This window comes from Triticum aestivum, chromosome 3B (assembly GCF_018294505.1).
Source record: "Triticum aestivum cultivar Chinese Spring chromosome 3B, IWGSC CS RefSeq v2.1, whole genome shotgun sequence".
NCBI classification, from domain to species: domain Eukaryota; kingdom Viridiplantae; phylum Streptophyta; class Magnoliopsida; order Poales; family Poaceae; genus Triticum; species Triticum aestivum.
Window position 1 is genome coordinate 184,803,817 of NC_057801.1, and position 27,147 is coordinate 184,830,963.

Here is a 27,147-nt window from a genome sequence, read left to right on the forward strand (position 1 = left end):
ATTTAAAGGCTCCGACAAAGTGTATGCTCATGAGCTTTTTGCTAAACTTCTTCAGAAATACACTATTGACGGAAATGTTAGGCAGCACATATTGAGGGTGGTAAATGCTTTCACCAAGCTTAAGGCTTTGGAGTGTTCTTTAAGTGAAGCCCTTCTTGTCATAATTATTCTTGAGTCTCTTTCTGAAGAGTTTGAACAATTTAAGGTCAACTATAACTCTCTAAAGGAAAAATGGCCACTCTCTGAGATGACCGCAAGGATCGTCCAGGAGGAAGAAAGGATCATGAGGCAGAAGAAAGACCATGTCTTTCATGTTGGCTCTAATAAGAGAAAGCATGACGGACAAGGTTTCCCTAAGCCTCAGAAAAGGCAAGTCAAGAAAGAAGGCACTAAGCCATTCAACCCTAAGGCATTCAAGGGTAAAGAAGCCGGTGGTTCTTCTTCTGCTCCTAGCAGCTCCACTGCTGGAGAAAATGCTTGTAACTTCTGCAAAGAGGAGGGACACTATCAAAGGGACTGCCCAGGCTTTCTAAAATGGATGAACAAAAGAGGTATTGATGAAATTACTTTTGTAGATGAATCTCTTTATGTCGATTTTTCTATAAAGTCATGGTGGATTGATTCAGGGGCAACCACTCACGTTGCCAACTCTATGCAGGGATTTGATACGATCCAAACTATAAGAGGAGGAACAAGAAAGCTTAAGGTTGCGAACGGAGTTGAGGCCGATGTTGAAGTTGTGGGATCTCTCACGTTGGAGCTACACACTAGCCACACTCTTAGATTGAATAATGTTCTTTATGTGCCTACCTTAAGTAGGAATTTGATTTCAGTTTCTTGTTTAGATGATGATATGTATGAGTGCCATTTTGGCAAGAAACAATTTGTTTTGATCAAATGTAATAAGAATGTAGGCATCGGTGTTAGACGAGGCCAACTATACATGTTATCTCTTAATAATGATTCAGTTATGCATGTGAGTGATGCAATTAATGTTGAGAAGAAATGGAAAGGAGTTAGTAATTCTTTGAAATTGTGGCATTGTCGTTTGGGCCACATTTCGAGGGGGAGAATGGAACGCTTAGTTAAAAATGAAATTCTCCTTCCATTAGACTTCTCAGATGCAGACAAATGTGTCGACTGCATTAAAGGAAAATTCGCAAAAACAATTAAGAAATGAGCAGTAAGAGCCACAGGGGTTTTAGAATTAATTCACACCGACATATGTGGACCCCTTAATGTTAAGTCTGTAGATGGTTTTGATTCATTCATTACATTCACAGACGATTTTTCCCGCTATGGATATATTTATCCCATACGTGACCGATCGGAAGCTTTGGATAAATTCAAAGTCTATAAAGCGGAGGTTGAAAATCAACTGAACGCAAAAATCAAAGTTGTACGGTCTGATCGCGGGGGAGAGTATTATGGTAGGCATGCTCCTTATGGGCAGATTCCTGGACCTTTTGCCAAGTTCTTATCTGCAAATGGAATCATTGCTCAGTACTCAATGCCTGGTGAACCACAACAAAATGGTGTGGCCGAGCGCCGCAACCGCACCCTTATGGATATGGTGCGAAGCATGCTTAGTCAAGCATGCTTAGTCACTCTAGTTTACCAGTAAGCCTTTGGATAGAGGCATTAAAGACATCTGCACATATACTAAATCTTGCTCCAACTAAGTCAGCACCGAACACACCTTACGAGATGTGGGCGGGAAAGAAACCGAGCTTGAATTACTTACGGGTGTGGGGTTGCCCTGCTGAAGCTAAAGTTTTCAATCCACAACTTAAGAAACTGGATCCAAAAACAGTTAGCTGTTTCTTCGTTGGATACCCTCATAGGGGAAAGGGATATCGTTTTTATTGTCCAAGACACACCACCAAGTTTGTGGAGACTAGACAAGCGGTATTTTTTGAGGACAATGAGGTCACAAATTTAAGGGAGATCAATCTTGAGGAGAAGCGGGTTTGTGTACCATCCCCGACTATCCAAGAGATTGTTTTTCCAATACGAAGAAATGTGACATCTGATGATCCTGAATCTCACGGTTCAGTCTCTCAGTCAAATGGTGATCCAGAAACTAATAATGAGAATCCAAACACAAATGAGGATCTCCGAGAAAATAATGAAAATGATGATGTTCCACCACCACCTCCGCCCATGGGTAGACCACGGCGTGAGAGGAAGAAAGCCATATCAGATGATTATATCACTTTTTTGATGGAGGACATGAATGATATGGGAAAGGTGGAGGATCCAACCTCATATAAGGAAGCCATTAAAAGCGAAAATTCGTCCAAATGGTTGGTTGCCATGGAAGACGAGTTGAAATCTATGGGCTCAAACGACGTATGGGACTTAGTAGAAGTTCCCGATGGAGCTAAGAAAGTAGGCTGCAAGAGGGTCTACAAAACCAAGTATGATTCCAAAGGGAATGTCGAACGGTTCAAGGCAAGGCTAGTGGCAAAAGGGTATACACAGAGAGAAGGCATTGATTATAAGCAAACCTTCTCCCCTGTGTCAACCAAGGATTCTTTCAGAATCATAATGGCATTAGTAGCTCATTACGACCTAGAACTACACCAAATGGATGTTAAAACGGCATTTCTAAATGGTGACTTAAAAGAAGATGTTTACATGGCTCAGCCAGAAGGCTTTGTTGTGGAAGGAAAGGAACATTTAGCATGTCGTCTAAAGAAATCAATTTATGGCTTGAAGCAAGCTTCAAGAGAGTGGTACCTCAAGTTTGATAAAATTATCAAAACTTTTGGTTTCACCGAAAATGTTGTGGACAACTGCATATACGTTAAGTTTAAAGGCAGTAGGTTCACATTTTTAGTCCTATACGTTGATGACATATTATTGGCATGTAGCGATAAGGATATGCTACATGAGACCAAGAATTTTCTGTCATCCAGTTTTTATATGAAAGATCTTGGTGAAGCCTCGTATGTCCTCGGCATCGAGATTCATCGAGATAGGTCCAGAGGAACGTTAGGACTATCTCAAAAGGCATACTTTGAGAGAGTACTGAAAAAAATTCAATATGTATAAGTGCTCACCCTCACCTGCTCCTATAGTTAAGGGCGATAAGTTTGGGACATTTCAATGTCCGAGGAACCAATGCGAAACTGATCAGATGAAGTCGGTTCCTTATGCTTCAGCTGTTGGAAGCATCATGTATGCTCAAGTATGTACACGCCCAGACTTATGTTTTGTAACCGGGGTGCTTGGCAGATACCAATCCAATCCAGGACCGGACCACTGGAAGGCCGCAAAGAAAGTCTTGCGTTATATGCAAGGAACTAAGGATTTCATGCTTACATATAAAAAAACTGATAACCTCGAAATTGTTGGTTATTCAGACTCTGATTTTGCCGGGTGCGTGGATAGTATGAGATCCACGCCAGGTTATATATTCACACTCGCGGGAGGAGCTATATCGTGGAAAAGCTCCAAACAAACGTTAACTGCTGGATCTACGATGCAGGCAGAATTTGTAGCATGTTATGAGGCCACCGGGCAGGCTGTATGGCTAAAGAATTTTATACCCGGACTTAAAGTGGTTGACAGCATATCTAAACCAATTTTATTGTACTGCGATAATGAACCAGCAGTTTTCTATACGAGTAACAACAGGTCAAGTAATGCTGCCAGACACATTGACATAAAGTATCGTGTTGTGAAAGATAGAATTCAGGATCAAACAGTTGATGTTAAACATATAAGAACGAAGCATATGATTGCGGATCCGCTAACAAAAGGCTTACCACCCAGTATTTTTCGTGAGCATGTTGCCGGCATGGGACTACTGGAGGCCTGATGATTCTGGAATAAGAGGACCATTAAAATAAACCACTCCCCAATTAGCAAAATGTTTTCCATTTCGAAATAGGCGGGTGTACTATACTGTGGCGTTTCAAGCTGTTGTAACACCTCACTTTGGTACATCATTCCTATGTAGAATGGGCGAATGAAGTTAAGCCTAACGATCAAGGGGGAGAATGTTGGTTTTGATCTGACGGCTTAAACAGGCCAGTTAGATCTATTAGTTTAACAGAAAAAAAAGAGAAAGATAACGTTAATGAAAAGGCCCCACGCACCAACGTACGTGAGGTTTTTATCCCAACTAAGGCGCCCTGATCGGGGGCACCCAAACCAACTGATGGTTTAGGTCCCCTGTCGCCAGCGCTACATAAAAGGGAACGAGAGAGGGTTGGCAGCCTGCGTGATCACAATTCTCGTACGGTTTCACTCCCCTCCCGATATTCTCTCACCCCATCCGATCAGGGGGAGCGCTGCAGCGACGGGAAGACCTACTCCAGCCGCCGCTCCCGTCCCCGGGCAGTGCCGGTGGCGTCCTGAGGGCATCAGGACGTTGAGGAGGACTTCTACCTCGACTACATCACCTCTGCATCAAGCCTGCACCAAGCAGGCGATCATGTCCACTGCCGTGACACGTAATGATCCCCTAAACCCTTCTCTGTTCATGTTTTAGGTGATCTAGATGCAATCTGTTCCTGCTAATGGCATTCCAGAGATGCATAATTATTCCAACAACCCCAAGTTTTATATCCGAAGCAAGTTTTCAAGAAACTGCTCAAGTTTTAGCAAAAACTGCCCTACAAGGTCGTATTGATTGGTTGAAAGGCTTGAAAGAAACGTGGTTCCAGGGGATTATACCTGTTGGTACCGGATTTTAAAAAATTATGCACCGTTCCGCACAAGACAAGAACCTTTATTTCGTAACAATTATAAGGTGGTAAGGAAACGGATTCCCGGAGGATCAGAGTGGTCATGATCAGTTTGTTAAGTAGGAACAAGTGGTCACAACCACCACACTCAAATCTCCAGCTTTCAACGTGTCAATGCGCACGAAGAAGCCCACACCGCCATTGATACGCCCAGTTGACTTCTATCGGAGCCGAGAGCAACAGCAAACCAGATCGAAAACTGATCAATCTTGAGCTCGCCATTGCCGCAGCTCCCACGTGCTCCGAAGGTCTCACTTGACAGTGGCACCGGTGGGGTTGTTGTACCCGTCCGTGCCAGTGCCACATACAGAGACCGAACTGACCGCTCCATATGCTCTCACCGTCTCAAGCTTAATTGCTGGTCGTGTAGGGTGCCCATGCGCTCGAGATATGTGGCTGATTTGGTGCGAGCTTTTTGCTCGGGTCTTTGTTGCCGCTGCTGCTACTTTCCTGTCAGGAATGCGAGGAATAGAGCTCCTTTCTGATGCTGGAGAGGGATGGATGCGTGCGGCCTGTCGGCCGTTATTGTTGCTGGATTGTTCAGTGTTTGGTTGAGAGAAGAATCGGAGAAACGACTCTACAGTGATATGGTTTGCTGCTGTTGCTGCTAATCGTACTAAACCAGCATTCGATCAGTCATTGGTGAATTGGATGAGGCTGTCAAGTTTATCATCTTGATACGTCTGACAAATAAACTTGTTTGTCAACTCGGGTGACGAGCTAGCATCACTATATCAGCGTCTGACAAAATAAACATGCAGTTATATGCGTTAATCAGAAGGCTCTGCGGACTCGTATTGTCGGCAGCTCAGCAGCATACGCAGCAACTTTTCGCCTTTTCTGGACATAAATCATCACCTTCTCCATAAACTTGAAACTGACATCAAACGGCAGCGAATTTGTGGTCAAGTAGACCAGACACCCCGACATAGACTTTGAATTTCTGCCTTGCGCCAACCTTCCATTCATTAGAGGAATTAGACAGGACTGACCGACACCTCCAATTGGCAGGAGAGAAGGCATGGCATTCTGACCCCATGAACAAAGACGTCGAACAACACACAACAAGTGGACAAAAGCATCTCGAGGATAGATGTAGTACTACGAGGTGGATATTACAGATTTACAGGGAGCATCCTAGGTATTGAACTAAAACCACGACGAGTAAATCGGAACGGAGGGAGTACGTAATATGAACATAGGATGGCTGCATTCCCCTAACTACGGGCTACTCGAGAAGACACAAAACAAAGCCCGTATATCTACAAAAGACTGACTGATTGGGGAGGTACAAAGGGTCACAGAAAGGTCAAAATATAACTAACACCACGAGCCATGGAAACTTGGAAAGTAGGGGTCCTCCTTGTTCTCATACTACTGTATATCCCAAACAACCACGGGGAGCGCGTCTCCATATCATGAATAGTCTTCTTAAGCGGTCCAAAAGCATCATCATCCAGAAGAAAGCCCTGCCATGCACTAACCCTAAACAAGAAAACAAATTGCTGCATGAGACAAACTGAAACCCCCAGTTCAATGCTAGTTCTTGATCACTTCCCTACGACTAAACTGACATAATAAAAGTGAAATGATCAGATAAGAAAACATCACATATGATTGTGTTCTGCAGTACCTATTCAATAGACACAAACAAAATTACATTCTATGTTTATTAAGCTGTAAACAGGTAGGCCCAAAGCTAAGCCTTGGCATGACAATAAATACACCCTTATCTTATGAACACGGTGCTCTGTATACTTACTCTCGTATCTTGTAAGGGCATGAGCACTAGTTAAGACCTCAAACAAAAACGTGATTATGAGGATGCATAGTCATCAGTGTAGCTCAATTTTAACTAAGCATAGTGTGTCGTGTTGGCTGTTCAACCTACTTCGGTGTAGTCTTAGAAGCCCTACAGTTTACATGGAAAAGACAAGCACTTCACACTTCCACATATAGAATTAAATGCCAAAATCAGTATAATGCATGGTCAACAGAAGATATTAATCCACACACCGAAAATCCTCTTCTTAACTAAAGAAAAAATTATGTAATAAATAAGTGTCTAGATGGAAATTCTTTCTACAAACAAGGACAAATTGCATAAAGCGTGCATATTGTCGTATTTTCATGTGATCATGTCAAATTCGGCAAGGAAAGTTGTTAATTGCCATAGCGTGGTCTTCATGCATGATTTGTTTAAAATGAATTATACCTTGTCGTAGTGGTGAAAACGGCTCCAAATATATATGTGCAAATGGACCCAGGTAGACAATTTTTTCAAGTTCGCTCTCAAACATTAATTTTTACAGATGTGGCACAAAGTTGGAGAATTATATAAAAATGAAGTCAAAGACAAACTAAATAGAACATGTGGCATTTAAATGGAGATACAGCTATATGCATAAATGTTGGTTCAAGTCCAGGGCCAGCATGTATCTGGCTAAATACGTTATACTTGCTTGTTATGCATAAAATGGCTTTTCTGGCTGTTCTTCCTTTGTTTGCTTTCCATAGTGGGCACAAACAACTTTCAGGCAAAGTCCAGGGTGTTCAGCGAATGTTGATAGCATATCCACCTTACACACACAACCCATACTCTTAGCAGTCCTTTTACGGCCTATGCAAAACCCATAACATCTACGTAGAGTTTCCTCAACAATCTGTGTGTACTCTCTTTGAACTGACGTTTAACTAACTGAGCCAAGCGTCTTGTAGTGGATGTAGAATACCCTTTTATTTCGCCCAAAGCACCATCATTCCCACTTACACTCTCACTAGACCTAAATATATAGGGAAGATAAGCAGTAAAAACCATGGAGGTCTCCAACATTATTCAAAAGCAATGTTCAGGAAATCGTTAATGGGCAACTGCTCGGCCAGCTGGCGAGTAAGGCATTAATAGGTGAATCGATCAGTTAATCGGCCGATAAATTGGCTACTCGGTGATCCACTGAGCAGGGATTAATCGGCCAGTTAACTGATTTATTGGCCGATATTTTGAACAAGTAAAAATCATAACATGTATTCCTATATAGCATTACACTGACACGTACCGTCTGGGTCTGTGTTGGTGATGTGTCAACCAATCTGGCCTCATGTGAAACTCCAGCAGAACTAACAGATACCAAAGCAAAATAAAGATGATATCAGGGAAACAGAGATTGTACCATAAGATCTATATATTCCTACATGACACAGAACTACAAAATAAAATGAAATCCACCTGTTCTGCAAAGCTAAAACTTCTGGAATAGGAGCATTGGGATACCACCTACAGACTTTGCTTCCTTGCAAACACAGTTGGCCTGATGTGATGAAAAATTAGGCAAATGATATCTGATGTTACTAAAACACGTAGACTGCAATTACCAAAGGAGACCAAAGACAAAATAGAGCTGCCGAAAAAAAAATCACCTTCACGCAGCTTGACAGTCACGGCAACAAAGAGAATGACAACTGGTCCTTGCTGCATCTGCTGCTGCAGAATCTCGGCTGGGAATTGATTTGCCTGTGCCTCCCACAAAGCAACAGCGGCCGTCTCTCTTCAAAAACATAATCAGAAAATGCACAAGCATGTAGAACAGCACCGAAGACTGTCATGAAGCAACTAAAAGTGACCAACAATGAAGCTCTATCAACATACCTGCCATCGCTTATGTACACGTTACGGACTGCCCGAGGTGCACCGTTGACAATAACAGCTTTCACATTTGAAACTTCCAGCATAAGACCAATGGCATCTGCATCAGGCACCAAAAGGCAAAAGCAATCCTAGATTAGACAGCGAAAAGAGCAGCTGCTGTACACATAATTATGGAGGCAGAATGATTCAGTCACAAATACAGATTATATACCAGACATTAGAGCTGTGTTGTTTTCACGTGATCGGAGGACTTCATAAGGCGATATCTTGTATGCATACACCGGAAAACTATCAGACACGTGTTCATCCTTGCTTATCTCTGTGTCCCTCGTGAACATTGCCATGCAAGGATGATCAACAGCCCTATAGGGCAGACTAGGGTGGACAACCTTAAAGTGGTGTATGTAATACACATCATCCTCCTTGATGCGTTGCAAAAAGAGCTGTGCAAGCCACGCAGGTACTTGACCGTCCATCATACCCCCCTATTTCATAAACATTGAACCAGCACGGTGACCTTACATGGTGAAGGTAAATGAACAAGACGTTACAGAACGACAAGTATCTCACCTGCTCATCGAGCATCACAAAATCAACCTGCGGAATTCCTCTTGGTTGATACTTGCCCATGTAATGCGAAATGCGCGTTATTCTGACTCGAATCCTCACCTGGTTGTTTGAAGCCAGGGTCACATCCTTCAGCAAGGTGTAATCCATCTGCTAACAGAAAAGGAAACAAAATCAGAGGTAAACAAAAACTAGGAAAACAATAAATGGGCATGAATCCACTAGAGGATACATAGTGTGCAACACTGCAAAAAGAACAAATCTATTCCCTCCTCCCATAATATAAGAGCGTTTTTGACACTAGCATATATCCAAAAGGAGAAAGTTCTGTGCTGAATTAAACAGAGCAGACACATAACAGAGGACTGCTACAACATGACATGGACTGAAGAACTCTAACAGATGCTTACAATCCTTAACCTTCCTTTTGTGAACAATGTAAGCTACAATATCGTGAAAGAATACCTCGCTGTCAGAATCTTCTGAACAATCTGCATCATTTTTAGATTCACCCATATCACCATCTTGTCCCGAACCATCCTCGCTCTCTTCATGATCATTGGGTTCGACTCGTGCTTTCTTCGACTGTTTTTCCGCTAAGCGAGTCAAGCGCCTTATGGTGGGTGCAGGGCGCCCTTCTGTCTCGTCATCCTCCTCATCACTGTCAATTATTCTAAGCAATGCACGCTTCCTAGGGGTCGGCACCGCGGGAACGCCATCCTCCTCGCCGCTCCTCCCGTTGCCGGCATCAGCGGCGACCCCCTCTTCCTCGCCGTCACCGACCTCGTTAAAAGAAGCATACGCCAGGCCGGGTACTCCCACCGCCTGGACTGTTTTTCGCTTGGGGCCGCCCAAACCCTCCACCAATCGACCGGAGACCTCCCCACTGGGCATGGCCTTCCTCCAGCGCGCGTTCTCGGCTTCGAGGAGCGAGACCCGGGCCTCCAGGTCGGCAATGCGGGGGAAAGTGGCGGCGAGCTCGGCCTCGAGGGCGCATACCTTCGCCGCGACCTCCGCGGCGTCCATCTCTAGCTGCGGCGGCGGTCGCGGGCGACGATGCGGCGGCACCGTGGCAGAACCCTAGCGTCGGAATGCTCGCACTGGTGGTCGACCGTCAGACAGGAGGACTGTGCCACGATTGTGTGCGGAAGAAGGGGAAGGAGAGGCGGCTTTGCCGTTTGCGCTTCTGGGCTGGCGACACGTGCGGTGAAATGGGCGCTTCTAGTTCTAGGCTTTGCTTCACACGCTTGTTCTCCTGAACAAAAGAATGAAAAAAAAATGATTTTTTTTTGTTAAACATTGACAAATGTTTTGATAGTTTGCAAAATTCATCATGAAATGACAGTCATGAAAAATGTGGCAAAAAATCAATGCTCCAAATGCGTTTGAAAGTAACAATTTGGAGCAGCGGTTTTTTTTGCCACATTTTGCATGAATGTCATCTGGTGATGAAATTTGGCGAGCTAACAAAACATTTGTCAACGTTTCCCAAAAAAAAAGATTTTTTTCTTAATATTTTTCGATTTTACTCTTCACCTGAGCTCATATGAGTTCAGGATCAGAACAACCGCTTTCCACAAGTTTGTGCATTCTTCGATGAGAGAATACCTTATTTGGGCTTCCTTAAACTTTTTTTCCATTTTTAGCCCTAAAAAATTCTTCCCTTTTGACTTGTACCCTCAGTGACATTTTCGTTAGTTTTAGCCACTACACCGTGAAGTGCAATATTAAAATTTATTTGGTCACTTTAAAATCTGCTTCCCTTTTTAGCTTAAAAAATCTTTCTTTTTTTTTACTTTTTTCCCTCCATGACATTTCCGTTAGCTTTAGCCACTAATACCGTGAAGTGCAACATGAAAAGTAGTTCATTTCCATTAATTTGATGTAGGTGTCAACCTCAGGCTCGGTGGGAGGGCGGTCGTCGGTGAAGGACTCGAGCCAGGCGCACGCGGCGATCTTCCATGGATGCGGCAGCCGCGTGGAGGACGTGAAGGGAAATTTGGACTCCGGATGTGGAAGTTATGGGCAAAACGGTGAAACTCGGAACGCTGAAACTGGGAGGGGCGGAAGTACCGCTAGGATGGGCGGTAGTACCGCTCGTGTCGGGATTTTTCGGCAGCCTTAGGCTGAAATTGGGCTGGGCGGAAGTACCGCTCGGGAGGACGGTAGTACCGCTTATAGGCGGTAGTATCGCTTGGCGGGCGGTAGTACCGCTTGGCGGGCGGTAGTACCGCTCATGTCGGGATTCTTCGCAGATCGAATCGGGGCGCGATTTTGGGGCGGAAATGGATGATTCCGGTGGCAAAATTTGACAAATTTCGTGGATGGAAGGTGGGGAAACTTGGGGAGATGCTAGATCCACTCGAAACCAAGCAAATCCATGGATCAAAATCAACAAAACATTATCAAACCAACAAATCACAAAAAAGTTTGGGGGCTATTTTTGGTGGGGATTTCGAATCAAGCAAAAGAAGACTAGAAAATGATGGGAGGGACTCCAAATACGTGATAAACGTGGCTCATGATACCGAGATGATGTAGGGTGGAACCCTAGGTGGCCGATCTTTCACGATTGGTGTGGGATCCCTTGAAGAACACAGGGAAGAACGGGGAGAAATCACAAGGGGAAACACTCAAGAACAAGTCCAATCACACATCCACTAGACAATCAAACACACAAGATCCACAAGGTACATGATCAACAAAGAGAAAGATACAAGGTAGAGTTCATCTTCAAGAGGAGGTCTTGATGGTATCCTAAACGGATCTTCCCGCAAGGGGGTCTTGACGATATCCCGCAGGATCTTCTCACATGGAGGTCTTGAACTCCATGGGAGTGGTCTCTCTCTCTCAAGAGGAGGAGGTAGGAGCAAAGCTCACCTAAGAATGAGCTATCATATTTGCTAACCCTAGAAAGGAGGTGGAGGTGGTCTATTTATAGTCTAAGCCATGAAGGGGTAAGTGGGAAAGGAATACATGGGCCTCAGGCCCGATTCTGCGCCCAAGCAGGCGATAGTACTGGACATCGGGCGGTAGTACCGCTCGTTCCAGGTCTTCTTCCTCCTCTTCCATGCTTCTCTCACGGATGGTGTAGTTGTACACTTGTGCTCGCACTCCTCCTCGTCCATGGCATTCCGACAATACCTATGCATGCACATGAGTGGAGTGTTAAGTAGTATACCATCCTCAGAGGGGTCAAGTGAACACGTATAAAGGAGAAGATTCACCTTTATGTATGAGAAGTAGAGGTCGCATGTGTCACTTGTCAAAAAAACTCTTGACATGGTGATGTCCGTAGGATGCTCCGCATCAGGTGTGCAGCCGGGAGGGGTCGGGTTCGAGTCATGGCGAGAACCATGGTGACGCTGGCCTTGGTGGTGGAACGACATGGCGAGGGCGGTGGCAACGCGCGGAGCGAGAGGATGGTTTGTGGTTCCATACGTATCGGATTCGATAGAGGAGAGCCAGGACACGAGGGAGGGCCTCGTGGTTTTGGGAGGGTTCATTTGCTTTCCTTCGAATCAAAGAAGGCAACCCATGGATTTTTCAGCTCGTAGTACCAGAACATGTGTTTCTTTTTTTTCTTCTAAATATCCGCTAAGAGTAAACATGTGGTCACCACAAGAGACATACATAGAGTTATGTCAGGGGTGCTCTGGAAAAATATTAGAATCAGATATATGGAATTGAAATTTCAAATGCAATGCTCTTCTATTTGATGCGAGCTGAGCATCCACAATGTATCATTCTCCTGCCTCTATACCTGCCTCTAAACCCTTAGAGCATCTACAGCCACATTGAGCAAATATGACTCCTCAAATGCCGTCCGCGGGCACTAATCGGGCACGCCTTGTATTTCATCTTCCACACTCGCGTCCCTCACATCTTGAACCTCAAAACCATGCAATCCATGCAACGCTACATAAAACACATAATCATAGCGCAGTTCATCGGATTAGCCGAACAAAAGAAACATGATTCATCGGAGTTTAACAGCGAACAATGCAAATCCATACTACAAACATAGATAAAATATAAACAAAACGAGGAAGGGTGGAGGAAATCACCATTTCCTCCCCGGTCCCTTCCCCTTCCGGCCGTCGACGCGGTTGTGCCCCTCCTCCGTGCAGGCATCGGCGTGCGGAGGCGCGTTATCGTCGAAGCTGGAGGTGGAGCCATCCGTCATATCCGAGTCAGAGCTGCACCTCATGCCCGACAGCCTGTGGAGCAGGCGGTCCTGCTCCTTGGCATGGCGGGCCGCCTTCGCCTTCGTTGCCGCCTCCTTTGTTGCCTCGCGCTCCGACAACTCGATGGCGAGTCGGAGCGGCTTGGCATTCTTGCGGCGAAGGCTCCGCGCATCCGTCTCCGCCGACGTGAACGAGCGGCGGAGCACATAAGCGAGGAGTGCTGCCTTAGGATCGACCGGCGCGCGGACATCGACTCGAACGCTGTTGTCCTCTCCCTCTCCCGCTGCCGCTCGGCGCTGGGCTGCTCGTGCCTCCGACTCGGGCGTCCGGGTGTGCGTTGGCCCCGCCGCGGGCAGGAGGACCCAGCGGTGGCCGGGCACCACCTCCAGAGCAGATGGGGCTGGTGATGGGCGGCGTACCTGAAGGAGTGGAGCGGAGTGGCCGGAGTTGCGCGGCAGGCGGGAAGGGCCGGCGACGTCACTGCCGCTGCTTCGACGGGCGCCGGGCACGGACGAAGTGGATCCGCCGCTGCGGGATCTGCCTTGGTCGACAACGGAACGCCTCAGTGCGATGCGGAGGGCGACCTCAGTGCGATGCGGAGGACAACGGAACGCCTCAGTGCGATGCGGAACGCTGCTTCGGTCACCGGTCTAGGGTTTTCCGGACGGCAATATTTGTGAGGTAGGCGTGGGCCAAGTAGGGCCAAGTCGACGTGGCGGACGCGTCCAGACCGTCCCATATTTAGGCTGGATATGAGGGGTGCCGGTCAGCCGGGCGTTTGAGGCGATTTGAGAGGTCCAAATGCAGTACACACTGCCTCTAAGGACATAATGTAAGTTGTATCACACCGTATAGGCATCCATCTCCTTTCTTTATCTTCACATCATACATTCAATATGTACTGCATTTGCTGTGCGATTTGAGGTTGAGCTCGAGAACAACTTATCGCCAATTTTGTAGACCCATAAAGAATTGACGTTCTCATCCATAGTTTACATTAGAAATCACCGGCAGAACAGAAGAAAACAAGATATATCATTCAGGCGCATTAAGCATACACAACTCACAATATCTTATAATGTTGCAGCAAGAGTTGATCTTCTACGGCATTTGCTTTTAAGCAATACATTTAGGACTACAACAAAAAGAAAGCACATCCAACACATCGCTCACAAGACTGAGTGGAACTAGACTAGTATAACAAAATTGATGGTGTCAACCATGTGGATTGCCACCGGTGATCCACTACCGCTTGCACTTAGCTTTCGCCATTTTCTTCCTCTTCTTCTTATCAGCCTTGGGGATCTTCGTCTTGCGGGTTTCCCTCTTCTCTTCCTTCACTTTTTTTTTGTTTTCCTTGCGAGCAGCCTTCCTTTCCTCGGGCCCCATCTTTGTGGACTCGTGCCATGAACCATCTTCGTCGGAACTGGAGCAAGATTCACTGTCACCCGATTCATCTTCCTCCTTGTTCTCCAAGGAGCAGCACTTGGTTTGCAGGTCCAAGGGTTCTTCCGGTGTATTTTGTGCCGGTCGTGCTTCCTGGTTTTCACTATGCTCATTTTTAGTCCGCACAAATCCTAACAGTGGCTGGTCATAAAGCTTATCTGCTGTTGGCTCATAACCAACAGATGGGCGTTGCATCATTGACATGCTGACAATATCTGCCTCACATTGCTTCACATAATCCAACGTCTATCAAAAAGAGCAAAGCAGATAATATTATTAGCAAGTGAACTGAATAACACGCAGCACAAGGTACAAACTCGAGCAAGAGATATGGGAGATAAGACTAACTGAAATCAATATGATAAATTATGTACATGAGATAAAACATTCAACAACAACAACAACAACGACAACAACAACAACAACAACAAAGCCTTAGTCCCAAACAAGTTGTGGACCTTGAATCAAAACATAGTACTCCCTCCGTCCGGAAATACTTGTCCTCGAAATGGTATTTTATCCATTTCGAGGACAAGTATTTCCTGACGGAGGGAGTATAAAATAGTGATGATTGACAAGTAACAGAATATACAATAAATAAACATATGCCTCAGACATTAGGGTCTCTCCCTCACTGAAGAAGTGAAGATGCTCACAGTTGTACCTCTGAAGCACCGATACGTTCAGAACAGGTGTATCCCCGTCCGGAACGGCGCTGATACGGCTGATACGGCGCGATACACGTATCGCTGGAGTATCATATTTTTCGGTTTCTTTAAAAAAAAGGGAAAAACGCCGATACAGGCTGTTCACTGTCCACACACAGGGGGATACGGGCAGCCCAGTACTAACCCTAACAACTGCCCCCCCCCCCCTCTCTCTTTCACTCTGTTCGCACGGCAGGGGAGACGCGCACGACGCCTTGCCACCACTGCAGACTGGAGTCGCTTGCCACCTAGAATCGGCTCACTGCCCTGTCGACTCACCAAGCCGCTGCCTCGACTGAATAGTGTTTCTCCGTCGCCGTGTCCAGTCGCCACTCGCCAGCAAGTAGCTCCGGCGAATTCTGCTCCTCTCTAGTTTATCTATCCATTCATCTGTTTGTCCTCAATCATTAGTGGTTGCTACTGCTTGTTACGAATCGGGCTATGCTTTGCTGGCTGCTTGTAGATTGTAGTTGCTTGCTGATGTTGCTGCATTGCTGGCTAGCTGCTACTGCCTAGAGCTTGCTGATGTTGCTGCTTACTGCTTGGTTGCTAGGTGCTTGCTATTGCTTGGCTGCTTGGTGTTTGCTATTGCTTTGCTGCTACTGCCTACAGCTTGTTGATGTTACTGCCTGGCTGCATGCAATTGCTTTGCTGATGTTGCTGCTACTGCCTAGTGCTTAGGGAAGAAAATACAACATGGCATCTGTGAGGAGTGGCATGGCAGGAAGCCAATCCTCACTTGGTGGTACTGCGAGCAACAACATCGATGTTCAAGGTGAAGAGGCTGGGCATGGTGTTGTCAACCAGAAATATCCTTTATGGAAGTATGCTACAACACTTAGCAGCAGAGTCATCAGGTCGTGGAGGAAATACGACATGGCATCTGCGGGGTGTTTGATCTATGGCCACCTCAGCCTTGTATCTTCATATTATCATGTTATCTTGGTGAACTTTTGCATTGTTTGTCTATGGCCATTAAGAATTCACAATTCAGATTTGGGACTTGTTGCTGTTGGAACTTGAAAGTTTGGAACAAGGAAGCTACAAGCCAGCTTGTTTACTGTTTCAACTTTTCATGCTTGTGCATCTCAAATTGACAAAGTCTGATACTATCATATGATGTATTTTCTATTTTGCATACACCATGAGGACATGGATGATCATTCAGGACTTGAAAGAGGCATGGAGGCAAACAATTACCAATGGGGCAGTATTTTTATCTCACCTCACTCATTCTATTATGTTTTGTCTTTATTATCATTTTATTAATTATTTATATATACTCGCCGTATTGCTGTTTCTAGAAATTGCCGTATCCCGTATCGCCGTATTGGTGTTGCCATATCGGTGCTTCGTAGTTGTAGACGATATTTTTGGCAAAGCTGCACAAATGCATAGTAATGACAATAATCATAGTCCTACCTGCACCAAGACTGTCGGAGCAATTTCATCATCATCTGCAGCTCTATCTCCATTTTCCTAAATCTTTTGCTGAACCTGTTGTAACCACAATATTGTTAACCCATTGGATCTTTTGTCAAATCAATGATCACAAAGTCATGTAACTACTGAAAGTAAAATAAGGACATGCCTTCTCCAAGTAATCATCAACATCTTCATCAGCGATATTTTGATCCACAACGAAATTAAATAGCTCTGTTACTGTCATGACAGCAACACCACGTTTTTCAAAGAAATCCTGAAAACAGCATTGCACACGTATTAAATACCACGAGTTATCCATGTCTGATCAATTTTAATTTAATTTTACTCACATTAACATGCAAGCAATCTTCCTTCAGGAAATCCAAAGCTGAAGGATGGTCAAGGTCGACAGACTGTGAAACATCGATGATGTACAAGTGTCCCTGCACAACAAGCAAATAAGAATGAGGAACCTGGTTGACAGGGAAATGAAAGAGGTTAAGAAGGCTTAATCAAAAGTGCTCAACTACCTCAAAATAAAGAATGTTGTATTCACTCAAATCACCATGGACAAGCTTGCACTTTTGGTAAAGTGTCCGCATTATTGTAACAATCTGAAAATAAGCTGCAGTAAGTATATCGGAAAATGGTACTATAAGAGTACCCAGAATCTAATGTTTGGGTACTATGTGGTTCCTTATTCATTCTTCAACAGGTAAGGACCATATTCAGCTGACATTTCAACTGGTACTTAATCTTTGCATACATCATGTACCTCAAAATAAGTTTCACGCAATTTGTCATCCGACAAAGCAGCATCCTTAAGTCGAGGAGCAGCCCAACCTCCTTTTCCTGAAGGAGAGCCAACTCAATTTATTAGACGAAATGATAATACATATGAAAGTACTGTTCTGTGGGATGTTCTGCTACAAGGTGTATGTTTTGAACAATTATTAGGTCATGATATGATACCATTTCTATAGGAAAATGTTGATAGGCATTGAATAAGCAAGTGTCACCACAAGTTTTACCTATAAATTCCATCACCAAAACATGAAGCCTCAAGAGCAACGGCTTCGGGCATCGGATTCCTTCTGCTCTAACTCTGAACAAGGGAGAGAAGTGCAAATCTTTCTATTTCAGTAACTGAAAGCATTTTGCAAAGTATTGCAGAAGAAGATAACAATTATATAGGGCGGGAATTTAATTCAGAGAGAGACAGAACAGATATAGGATAGCAACAGATTATGCCTCCAAATGCATCCTCTTTTTCCCCAAAAAATTAAACCCAATTCAACAACAGAATCCCATTGAGAAACAGCTTGCCAATTTACTGGAATGAAAATCATGAATAAAGCATGCTTAATGAGAATATTTCATACCGTAAAAGATTTCGCATTTCCTTTTCAGCCCAAGTCTTTACCATTTTCCGAGGATTATGCTTGCAGTAACCATGTCTAAAACGATAATCTCCTTGAACATATCGATCTCTATCCCTGCAACAAGGAAGTGTGTACTTTGTTCAGACGGGAACCTTTCTGAATCAAAACAATTTAGAAGTGTTGAAAGGATACAACAAAATGCCCATAAACAGCATTCTGGTGTAGCTATGAGTATCCAGTTATTATAAGACAAAGCAAGTATAAAATCCATATCTTACTTAAAAACAAGCACTGAAGTTTTATAGACTTTGATTGCTAACTCACTGCCATCTGTCTTTGTTGCATGATATACATTTGCCTACAAAGGAAAGGAAACCAAATCAAATGCCAAAGTTAATATTGAGTATGTTATTCTAATTATAGATTTCTAGAACGATGAATAAAAAGAGCAACTTGTAGTATGGGATGCCTTTTCTATGTTTGTCCGTCAACAGCTAAAGTAAGCTATGCTCCACATACTTTTCTCATAATATTATTTTTAAATCCGCGGGTGCAATGAAATTGGCAAGTAGCGGATGCCTTGTAGCTACGATGTGCACTGCAAATTGAAGATTACCTCTTTTCCGGTAGAAATGCAACCATTTATGTTATTAAAAACACCACGGATTAACATTTTGAACAAAACCATGCGGGTCCTTGGGTCAATAGCCTGCATATAAAGAAAAAAATCGAATGTTCAGAAAAATTACTTCACCAAAACATCATTCATTACATAGACTACAGAGCTCAAGCATGTTTTTGTCTTTCCCAGTTAATCAAAATTCATAATTTTATCTGGATAGACGAATGAGCAAGTGTGCACTGCCTATAAGAACTGAAAATATCATGCGATCATCAGATCAAGTAATCAAATCACATGTGCAATAGAGAGCATTCTTTTGAGGGCCCACAATGACAAGAAATATTAATTAAACAAAGTGCATAAGAGGAAAAATAAATAGATCAGATCACCCCTCGCTTATCAGCATTGAAGCAACGGTACCTAATTAGTCAGCAGAACTCATAAACAGAAATGCAGTAGGCACTAAAAGAGCAATGCTTGAACTTCAAACTAACAAATTTCTGCTTCACGAACTTACACAACAGGCAATAGAAAATGAAGCGGATCTCAAGTCTTGAATAAGAATTCTTATTCATGTACATCAAACCAAACATTTTATAAGTAAATAAACTTTGATTTACTGCATACTTGATGAGGGGGGAAACTTTTCAAACAGACAGCCACTTGACAGAAAGCAAATTAGGGTGAAAGGCTAAAGGATTGATTCTTAATTTGCTGAAGGAATATGAAAGTGAACAGATTCAACTTCCAAGCAGAGAATGAAATAAGCATCACCAAGCAGCAAAAAATGTACAAACCTGTTCAACTGTAGCACGATCTGCCTTCCCAGTGTTCCTTGTTTTCCCAATTGCAGTATCTCTTATGCTGTCCCTGATTGCAGTCGTCACAGAATTTGACATCCCCACGTTCATTCTACCTTCCCACTCCTGAGTTGTTCAAAACTCACGACATAAAATAATCAGCAAGAAAGCTATAACACCCAGATGAATAAAGCATGACCGGTGTTTTGTTCAGATAACAATATCCTTATGTTAAGGCACTGGTGTTACATAAAAATCAATAAAGAAACAGACATCAAAACTTGAGCCGAATTATTTCAGTTAGTGGTTTGCAGAGCGATGTTGGAAACTTAGAATTTCCCTAGCTGATACTACTAGGCCTAGCTCCAATATGAAGTGCAACTGTTCTCTTTAGTAATTTCAGGTAACCAACTTTAACCAAAAGATAGTGAACCATTGAACCCTAATCCTTGATAGCATACGTCCAATAAATGTTACAGCACAAGCTGATCAGTATACTGATCCAAGGTGAGGAGTTGAAACTGCATACCTCCAAAGGAGCGGCGCGGACGTGCGAGGCAAGCTTCTGTGTGCGGTTGGAGAGTGGCTGGAGTGTGCGCGCGAGCATGCCGCCGTGCGCGTTAGGCCTCCGCGCCGCAGCTGCGCTTCCGGCAGCCGAGAATGTTGAGGAAATACGTGTCGAGCCATCCGGGCCCTCCGTGGCATCAAGCCAGTCTAGGGCTTCGCCCACGTCATGGTAGGACCAATACTCCTCATCCTCATCATCGTCCTCATCCTCGCCCTCCTCCGCCTCTGCGGGCTCTTCGGATGCTGCTGCTGGTTTCTCTTCGGCATCCGCAAAGCGCCCATCCAACTCACCCTGCTGCAAAGTGAAGGTTCGCTGGTCGTGCAACAGTGAGGTGGCTGTGGCGACGGCGGTGGCCATGGCTGTGCGGTTCTGCAGGAACAGGGAAACCTATGAAGCATGAATACAGGGATGGGGACACCACGATACGAGATACGGCAATTTCTAGAAACAGCGATACGGCGAGTATATATAAAATAATTATAAAATGTCTGCAACCAGATGCTAGATGCTGGGAGCCTCTTTTCAAGTCCTTGCATGTTTAGCCATTCCAAAGTCTGCAGGCTTAACACGGCCGCTAGGATCTACTAGTATGATTGCACCTTTGATGTCCCTACATGTTGTGTAGCGGTCCTTACATGTTTAGCCAGCACCAGCTCCCAGCAGCAAGCAGCAACCAGCTCACACGCACGCAGTCACCAAGCACACGCAGCAGCAAGCAAGCGCCCCAGCGGCGAGCGCACCGGAGGAGCACGACATGCAGGAGGCAACAGCGCGGTATGACTGGAGGAGAGCAGGGATTAAGAAGTTACCTTGCTGGCGATGGGCGGCGGAGGCGACTACAGGCGGCGGCGGCGGCGGCAGCGCGCTCGTGCGGTCGCTCGACACAACCTTGTGCCCTGTTCTGTTAGAGAAAAAAAAACTGAGCTGGCAATTAGGGTTAGCAGGTGGGCTTCTACAGAACTGGCTGCAGCCCTCCCGTGTCCCGGAGGGTGCGACTATGTCTCGCTTATAGCAAGATGTAGCGCAGCCTCACGTGTAACAGCCGCCAGAAATGGGCCAGCCCAGCGCAGACCACAGTCGTTCAGCGCTTTCTTTTCTTCCATCTTTTTCACATTTTTGCATTTTTTATTACTTTTGCTTATATTTTAAATTATACTGAATATATCTAACACACAGACACAGGTGCTCATGCATACATGCATACGCTCGTGAACACACACACATACACTCACTTCAATGAACGCAAAAAACGCATACCCTGCCCCTATGAGCACCTCTGAGAAACCGAGCCATCACATCATCTTGAGATTGATGAAGTCGACATAGACGCTTTTCTTAGTCGACGAAAATGCCTCCTCCCACCGAATGCACATCGCCAGAAGGGCTGAAATAAATCCAGAAAATACGAGCACCGGGGTCAAGTCTAGAATTTGAACCCTGGTGAGCTGGGGATATCACTATCTCCTGACCGTTCAACCACGGGTTGGTTTGCCTAAATATATCTATTGTAAAAGTCACTTTATACAAAAAATGAAAAATATTAATCGCACATTTAAAAATGTTAAATATGTATAAAAATTATTTTTATTGTAAAAAATATAATGTATATGAAAAAGGACATCAAAACATATATGTGAAAAAATGTAAGTAATGTATTTAAAAAATGTCAAACATGTATATAAAAAAAGGGTCCTGTTGTATGCTAAAAATGTACAATGTGTTTGGAAACAATAGACATAAAAAATATGCTTTGAAAATTGTTGATCATGTATTTAAAACATGTTAAATCTGAATTTTGAGAATATTAATGATGTATAACAAAAGTGAACAACATGTACGAAAAAGTATACATAGAAAATATAAGTTCTCAAAATTGTTATTCATGTATTAGGAAAATATAAATGTGTATATAAATTATATTTCTAATGTATACGAAAAATATAGAATGTGTATCGAAAATTTGAAATCAAAACTGACTCAGCGAAGGCCAATAAACCGAATAAGCCACGGTGACAGTCACTACAAAAAAATGTGGCCCCGAGCGTACCCACGGCCCGCACATCATGGACCCTGAGATCGTCGGCGTGAAGAACACCCCAGCACGATAAGACAGGGGTAAATCCGCCATGCAGGCAACGACCTATGGCGCACGCCGGTCAGACGACGTGAAGGGCAAGCACGAGCGAGGATGCCTCATGAGGCGCATACTTCAGCATCCTTTTAAAGGAGTAATGTGAACTTGATTGTAATCCCTAAGTTTTGAGTAACAGTTTTGCTAAGTCTCAGTCGACTGAGACTTCGTTATGTCTCAGTCGATGCTATATGTCTTTAATCTTGCGTGGAGATTCGTACAAAAAAATATTTTTATTTTTTTCCTTCTTCTTTTTATATATTATATCACTTGACTGAGACTTGGTCGACTGAGACCTAGCCACACCGTTTGAGTAATATACAAGATTTTTTCGCAAAAGAAAATATGATATAAAATTTACACTCGTATCTTACTTTTCCTATATGAATTTTTATCTAGTGAATCAATATGACTGTAATTATTCTCATGTATCAAAATTCAAAATAGCATCAATATGAATATACACCCATAGGCAACAAAAGCCTTACTCTCGCGGCATTACATATATCTCAAATGCTTGGCACGGGCCCACACCAATTTTTGGCCACCCTTTAATTTTGGCAATGACGATTTGAGGCATTAAAGAGTGATTCCAAAAATCCTTGCACTTCTTTCATTCTATATCTCCCGAGAAACAAGCATAGCTAGCTAGACATGGCCCTACTCCAGCCGACATGAAGATGAATAAATGAAGGCCACACCCTTAACATAAAATGAATCCGCCAACCATAGAATTAATTACGCCAACCCAATCTCGAACCATGGACCAAAAATGAATGAAAAATCGGCAAATGTGGGAGGTGATCTCCAGTTCCCACCCGCACAACTTGCGAAGACCACAATCTGGCCAACCTCTTCTTTGTAGGCGATCACCATCCACACTCTATTTTGATAGTTTAACCACGCAGAGAAATTGCATTCCTAAGTTATTCCAAATGATATGTCTCATGACCGTGGAAGTGATGCCTTCAAACTATGTATAGTAAGCTGAGGATGCCAAGTGGTTGCTGGAACTTCCAAGTGATAGTGTCGGCCATCCCCTCGTATAGGTTCACATGCTAAAGCATATTCCAAAGGGAGAGAACTCTTACACATGATCCATATTAATACCTCCTGAGGTGTTGATGTTGCGTAATCCAGGCATCACCCACGAAGGCCTTCTTCGCATTACCATTGGAGGCTTTGGAGATTTCAAAACTAGAAGGGACAATGTCTTCCGGTTTTCGCCTCAAGCCATGGAGCATGCCAAAAATCTTGCCGTTGGACCATCACCGAGGCTAATCAACGTGAACACGGATTTAGCAAACTAACCCATGCTCCTGCGAGTTCAATTCGGGTCATTGTTGTTGCTGTTGCTTTCGGTTTCCTGTTTTGCACTAAAAAGTATACTACCTTTACTAAATAAATATGCAGCTTTGTGTGTGAATCGGCAGTTGAGCATCATCTCCAAAAGAGGCACTGGTACCACAGCGGAAACCGCATCAGAGATCAGACCACCACTTTTCTTAAAAACATGCATCCTAGTGATTTACATAGGATGGTTACCATCCCCCAAAACTAACTTTAGCATGCCCTAACTGCATCAGAAGAAACGACAACTGAACGTATATACACAAAAAATGACTAGGACAGGCTTGAGTATGCAAAATATTACAAGGGCCACGCAAAGGTCAGCATCTGGAGTTAAGCATTACCAGTCAGGGAAAGTAGGGGTCATCCTTGTTCTGATATATCGCAAACAGCTGTTTAGAGTAACGCTTAGCGATCCTCTGACAGAACTTGAGAGCATATTTGTCGTATTTTTCCAAATCATCGACAGTTTTCTTAGGCGATCCAAGAGCATCACCATCCAGAAGAAACTCTGCTATGTGAGATCCCCTAAACAAAGAAAACAATTTGAATCATGAGACAAACAGAAACTCTTATTGAATTCTAGCACTTGATCTTCTCTTATGATTGGAGCGATACATACATTGTAAAATGAAGACAGAAGTAAATACTGCATATGCTTGATGTGTACTATTATTATTATTCAATCGCGTCACAAATATAATTATGTTAGATATTTATTAATCCATTACACCAAATGACCAAAAATTAAACTTGAGAACCAGAACAAATACACCACCAATGAGCGCTAGTCAGGGCGCCCTGTACACGTGATTACGAGGATCCTTAACAGTAATCAAGGTAGCTCAATTTTGACACCAATGTAGTCTGACAAGGCCCTACAATGCACATGGAAAACCGAGGTACTTTCCAAATAGAACTGAACATCAAAATCCGTGTAAGGCATGATCAACACATCAACCGGCATGAGGGATGTTTGTTAGTCCACTCAGGGAATCTCTTCTTACCTAAAACTGTACTTTTGGAATTATAAGGTGTAGATGCAAGTTAATAAGTTATCATGACAAACAAGGCAAGTCTCCTTCTGAAGTCTACATTTTGCAGGCAATAAGCGGCACAAATTATGTTGAGGTAAAGCTAAATCACAAATGCAGCATGCATAATTGTGTAAAATAATTGCAGAGCTATCAGTTACAGTTTATACTAGCAATGCATATACATAAATTAATTATACTGAGGGAATACCTAACAGCATCCATCTGGTTAAATCCTTGTCCATTATGCACCATACTGGCTTTAACTGACTGTTCTTCCTCAGTTTGCTTTCGGTAGAGGGCGCATACAGCTTTCAAGCAAAGTTCAGCTTGTTCCTCAAATGCTGAGAGCATCTCTGCCTCATAGTCCCAGCCCTTACCATTAGCATTCCTTTTGCGACGTAGCGCATCCATAACATCTTTATAGTTCACATAACCGTCAGACTCTTCTGGCTCAACAGGCTCTTCATTATAATTTTCTGAACAATCCTCATCATCTATAAATCCTTCCATACTACTGGCTTCTGCTGAATCATCCTCACTCTCCACATACTCTTCACCCAATTCACCATAATCTCTACTCCCCCTCTTGTCCTTCATCTTCGGAAGCACTTCAAGAATGCAGGTTCCATCATCCTCGTCCTCGTCCTCATCTTCAATCCTTGTCTCAGCTACACATGGCACATGCTCTGGCCTAACCACACAAACATCCTCAGCATCATCTTCATCATCACTGAGTCCACGTAACAAACGCTTTCCACCGGGTGTAACACCCAACTTCTCCTGCGCTTTACCATCCTTGTCATTCCAGTCCTCGTCATCGCTATCGCTGGTAATCATCGCTTTACGCTTATTGCCTCGTGGCATAATCGAAACATCGTCATCTTCAAGACCCACATCAGCATCCTCGATCTCGTCTTCGCCGCCGCTCTCGCCAATCACCGGCGGCACTTTGCGCTCCCAAGGAGCCGGGACAGCAAGAAGGCTCTCCTCCGCGCTACTCCTAATGGCGACGCCAACAGCCATCCCCTCTGCCCCGCCGTCACTGACCTCTGCAGAACCATTCACCAGATGGCCCCCCACTGAGTTTTGCTTGTTTCCGCCGAAACCCTCGTCCAATCGGCCGAAGGTTGGGCCCTGGTTGCCTGAATGATCCATTGACTGTACATTGGGCACGGCCTTCCTGAAGCGCGTGTTCTCGGCTTCGAGGAGGGAGACCCTAGTCTCCAGGTCAGAGATGCGGGAGGCCTTGGCGGCGAGCGCGGCCTCGAGGGCGCGGACCTTCTCCGCGATCTCCGCGGCGTCCATCTCTGGCGACCGCGGCGCCGGCGGGACGTGGCGGCAGAACCCTAGCGTCGGATTGGCTGTGGAGGAGGCTGCGTGTGCTTCGTTTTTGTGTGTGGGAGGGGTCTCTGAGAAATGAGAAGATTTGCGCGGAATCTCGGGAACTCCCCGCTCGCTGGCTCGTTGCAAAAAATTCGTTACGTGATTCGCTCTGTAAGAAAATGCTAGGGTAAAGGATTGTCATAAAACGTTCACATTCTGTCAAATAAATTAATCTTGGTCATTTCTAAAAAGGGCGATGTTCGGCCGGGGCCTGCCGAGCATCAGATCCGTTTGACTAGGGCCGTTATATCACACCCTTCTATCGCCTCCTTCCTCGCGCGCACGAACGGCAACAACGTCCTTCATCCCTGCAGCACCGTCCTCTACCCCGGTCGTTGTCCTCGTCGCCGCTCTCGCCAACGATCACCGGTCGACGTCCTCATCGCCGAAACCCTCGTCCAATCGACCGAAGGTTGGGCCCTGGTTGCCTGAATGACCCATTGACTGTACATTGGGCACGGCCTTCCTGAAGCGCGTGTTCTCGGCTTCGAGAAGGGAGACCCTAGCCTCCAGGCCAGAGATGCGGGAGGCCTTGGCGGCGAGCGCGGCCTCGAGGGCGCAGACCTTCGCCGCAATCTCCGCGGCGTCCATCTCTGGTGACCGCGGCGCCGGCGGCTCGTGTCGGCAGAACCCTAGCGTCGGATTGGCTGTGGAGGAGGCTGTGTGTGCTTCGTTTTCGTGTGTGGGAGGGGTCTGTGAGAAATGAGGCAGAAAACACATACTCCCTCTCTCTTGGTTTATAGGGTGTGCGCGTACCCCTAGGTCGTCAATTTGACTAACATAATACAAGTCATATATTATTAAAAATATATCAATATAAACTTCAGATGTTCTATTTTCAAACCGAATAATTTTTGTTTATATAGTTTATATTAGAGTGATAAAATTGGCAACCTAAGTATACGTGTAGGACTTGTAAACTGAAACGGATGGAGTATTTGACCTGAGGACGAAATCAATTCAAGATTTAAACTGCCCCTGAATTTTTTCCACAAACTGGCCGTTTTGTATGGTGCCTGACAGTAGGGCGCTGCACTCCACCATGCAGCGTCGTTGTCTTAGGCGTCACACTCTCGGCCAGCGTGGCAGCCCGGGGCCAGGCGCGGCCCCATAGCCAGTCGTGCAGCGCCTAAGCCATA

The 27,147-nt window shown here is 44.6% G+C and overlaps 2 protein-coding genes and 1 pseudogene across 4 annotated transcripts; all 3 read right to left on the reverse strand.

The window, feature by feature from the left end:
- Positions 1 to 5,768: 5,768 nt before the first annotated feature.
- On the reverse strand, positions 5,769 to 10,166 carry LOC123069273 (uncharacterized). 3 transcript variants are annotated; one of them, XM_044492087.1, is made up of 8 exons: positions 9,436 to 10,166; positions 8,974 to 9,123; positions 8,615 to 8,888; positions 8,404 to 8,500; positions 8,175 to 8,302; positions 7,984 to 8,065; positions 7,814 to 7,874; positions 5,769 to 6,236 (listed from the first exon to the last, which is right to left on the reverse strand). In XM_044492087.1, exons 1-8 carry the CDS (start codon positions 9,994 to 9,996, stop codon positions 6,210 to 6,212), a joined length of 1,380 nt encoding a protein of 459 aa, XP_044348022.1. In that variant the 5' UTR covers positions 9,997 to 10,166; the 3' UTR covers positions 5,769 to 6,209. The 3 variants fall into 3 exon arrangements, with proteins under 3 accessions (XP_044348022.1, XP_044348023.1, XP_044348024.1); XM_044492088.1 differs by having other exon boundaries at positions 5,770 to 6,236; positions 8,974 to 9,120; XM_044492089.1 differs by having other exon boundaries at positions 5,771 to 6,242.
- A 4,004-nt stretch (positions 10,167 to 14,170) lies between these two features.
- Positions 14,171 to 21,072, reverse strand: LOC123069275 (serine/threonine-protein kinase RIO1-like; annotated as a pseudogene).
- A 2,630-nt stretch (positions 21,073 to 23,702) lies between these two features.
- LOC123065191 (uncharacterized) lies at positions 23,703 to 25,930 on the reverse strand. The gene is made up of 2 exons (XM_044488540.1): positions 24,834 to 25,930; positions 23,703 to 24,116 (listed from the first exon to the last, which is right to left on the reverse strand). Exons 1-2 carry the CDS (start codon positions 25,928 to 25,930, stop codon positions 23,936 to 23,938), a joined length of 1,278 nt encoding a protein of 425 aa, XP_044344475.1. The 3' UTR covers positions 23,703 to 23,935.
- Between the last annotated feature and the right edge of the window lie 1,217 nt (positions 25,931 to 27,147).

Bases quoted from the DNA above. Each gene is read 5' to 3' on its own strand.
- LOC123069273 (XM_044492087.1), bottom strand. From the start codon at position 9,996: ATGGACGCCGCGGAGGTCGCGGCGAAGGTATGCGCCCTCGAGGCCGAG. The intron at 7,875-7,983 runs GTGGATTTCATT...GGTATCTGTTAG, and splicing joins GTTTTAGCTTTGCAGAACAG to TTCTGCTGGAGTTTCACATG. The intron at 6,237-7,813 runs GTACGTGTCAGT...GTTTAGGGTTAG, and splicing joins CACCAACACAGACCCAGACG to TGCATGGCAGGGCTTTCTTC.
- LOC123065191 (XM_044488540.1), bottom strand. From the start codon at position 25,930: ATGGACGCCGCGGAGATCGCGGAGAAGGTCCGCGCCCTCGAGGCCGCG. The intron at 24,117-24,833 runs GTATTCCCTCAG...TTCTTTGTTTAG, and splicing joins AACCAGATGGATGCTGTTAG to GGGATCTCACATAGCAGAGT.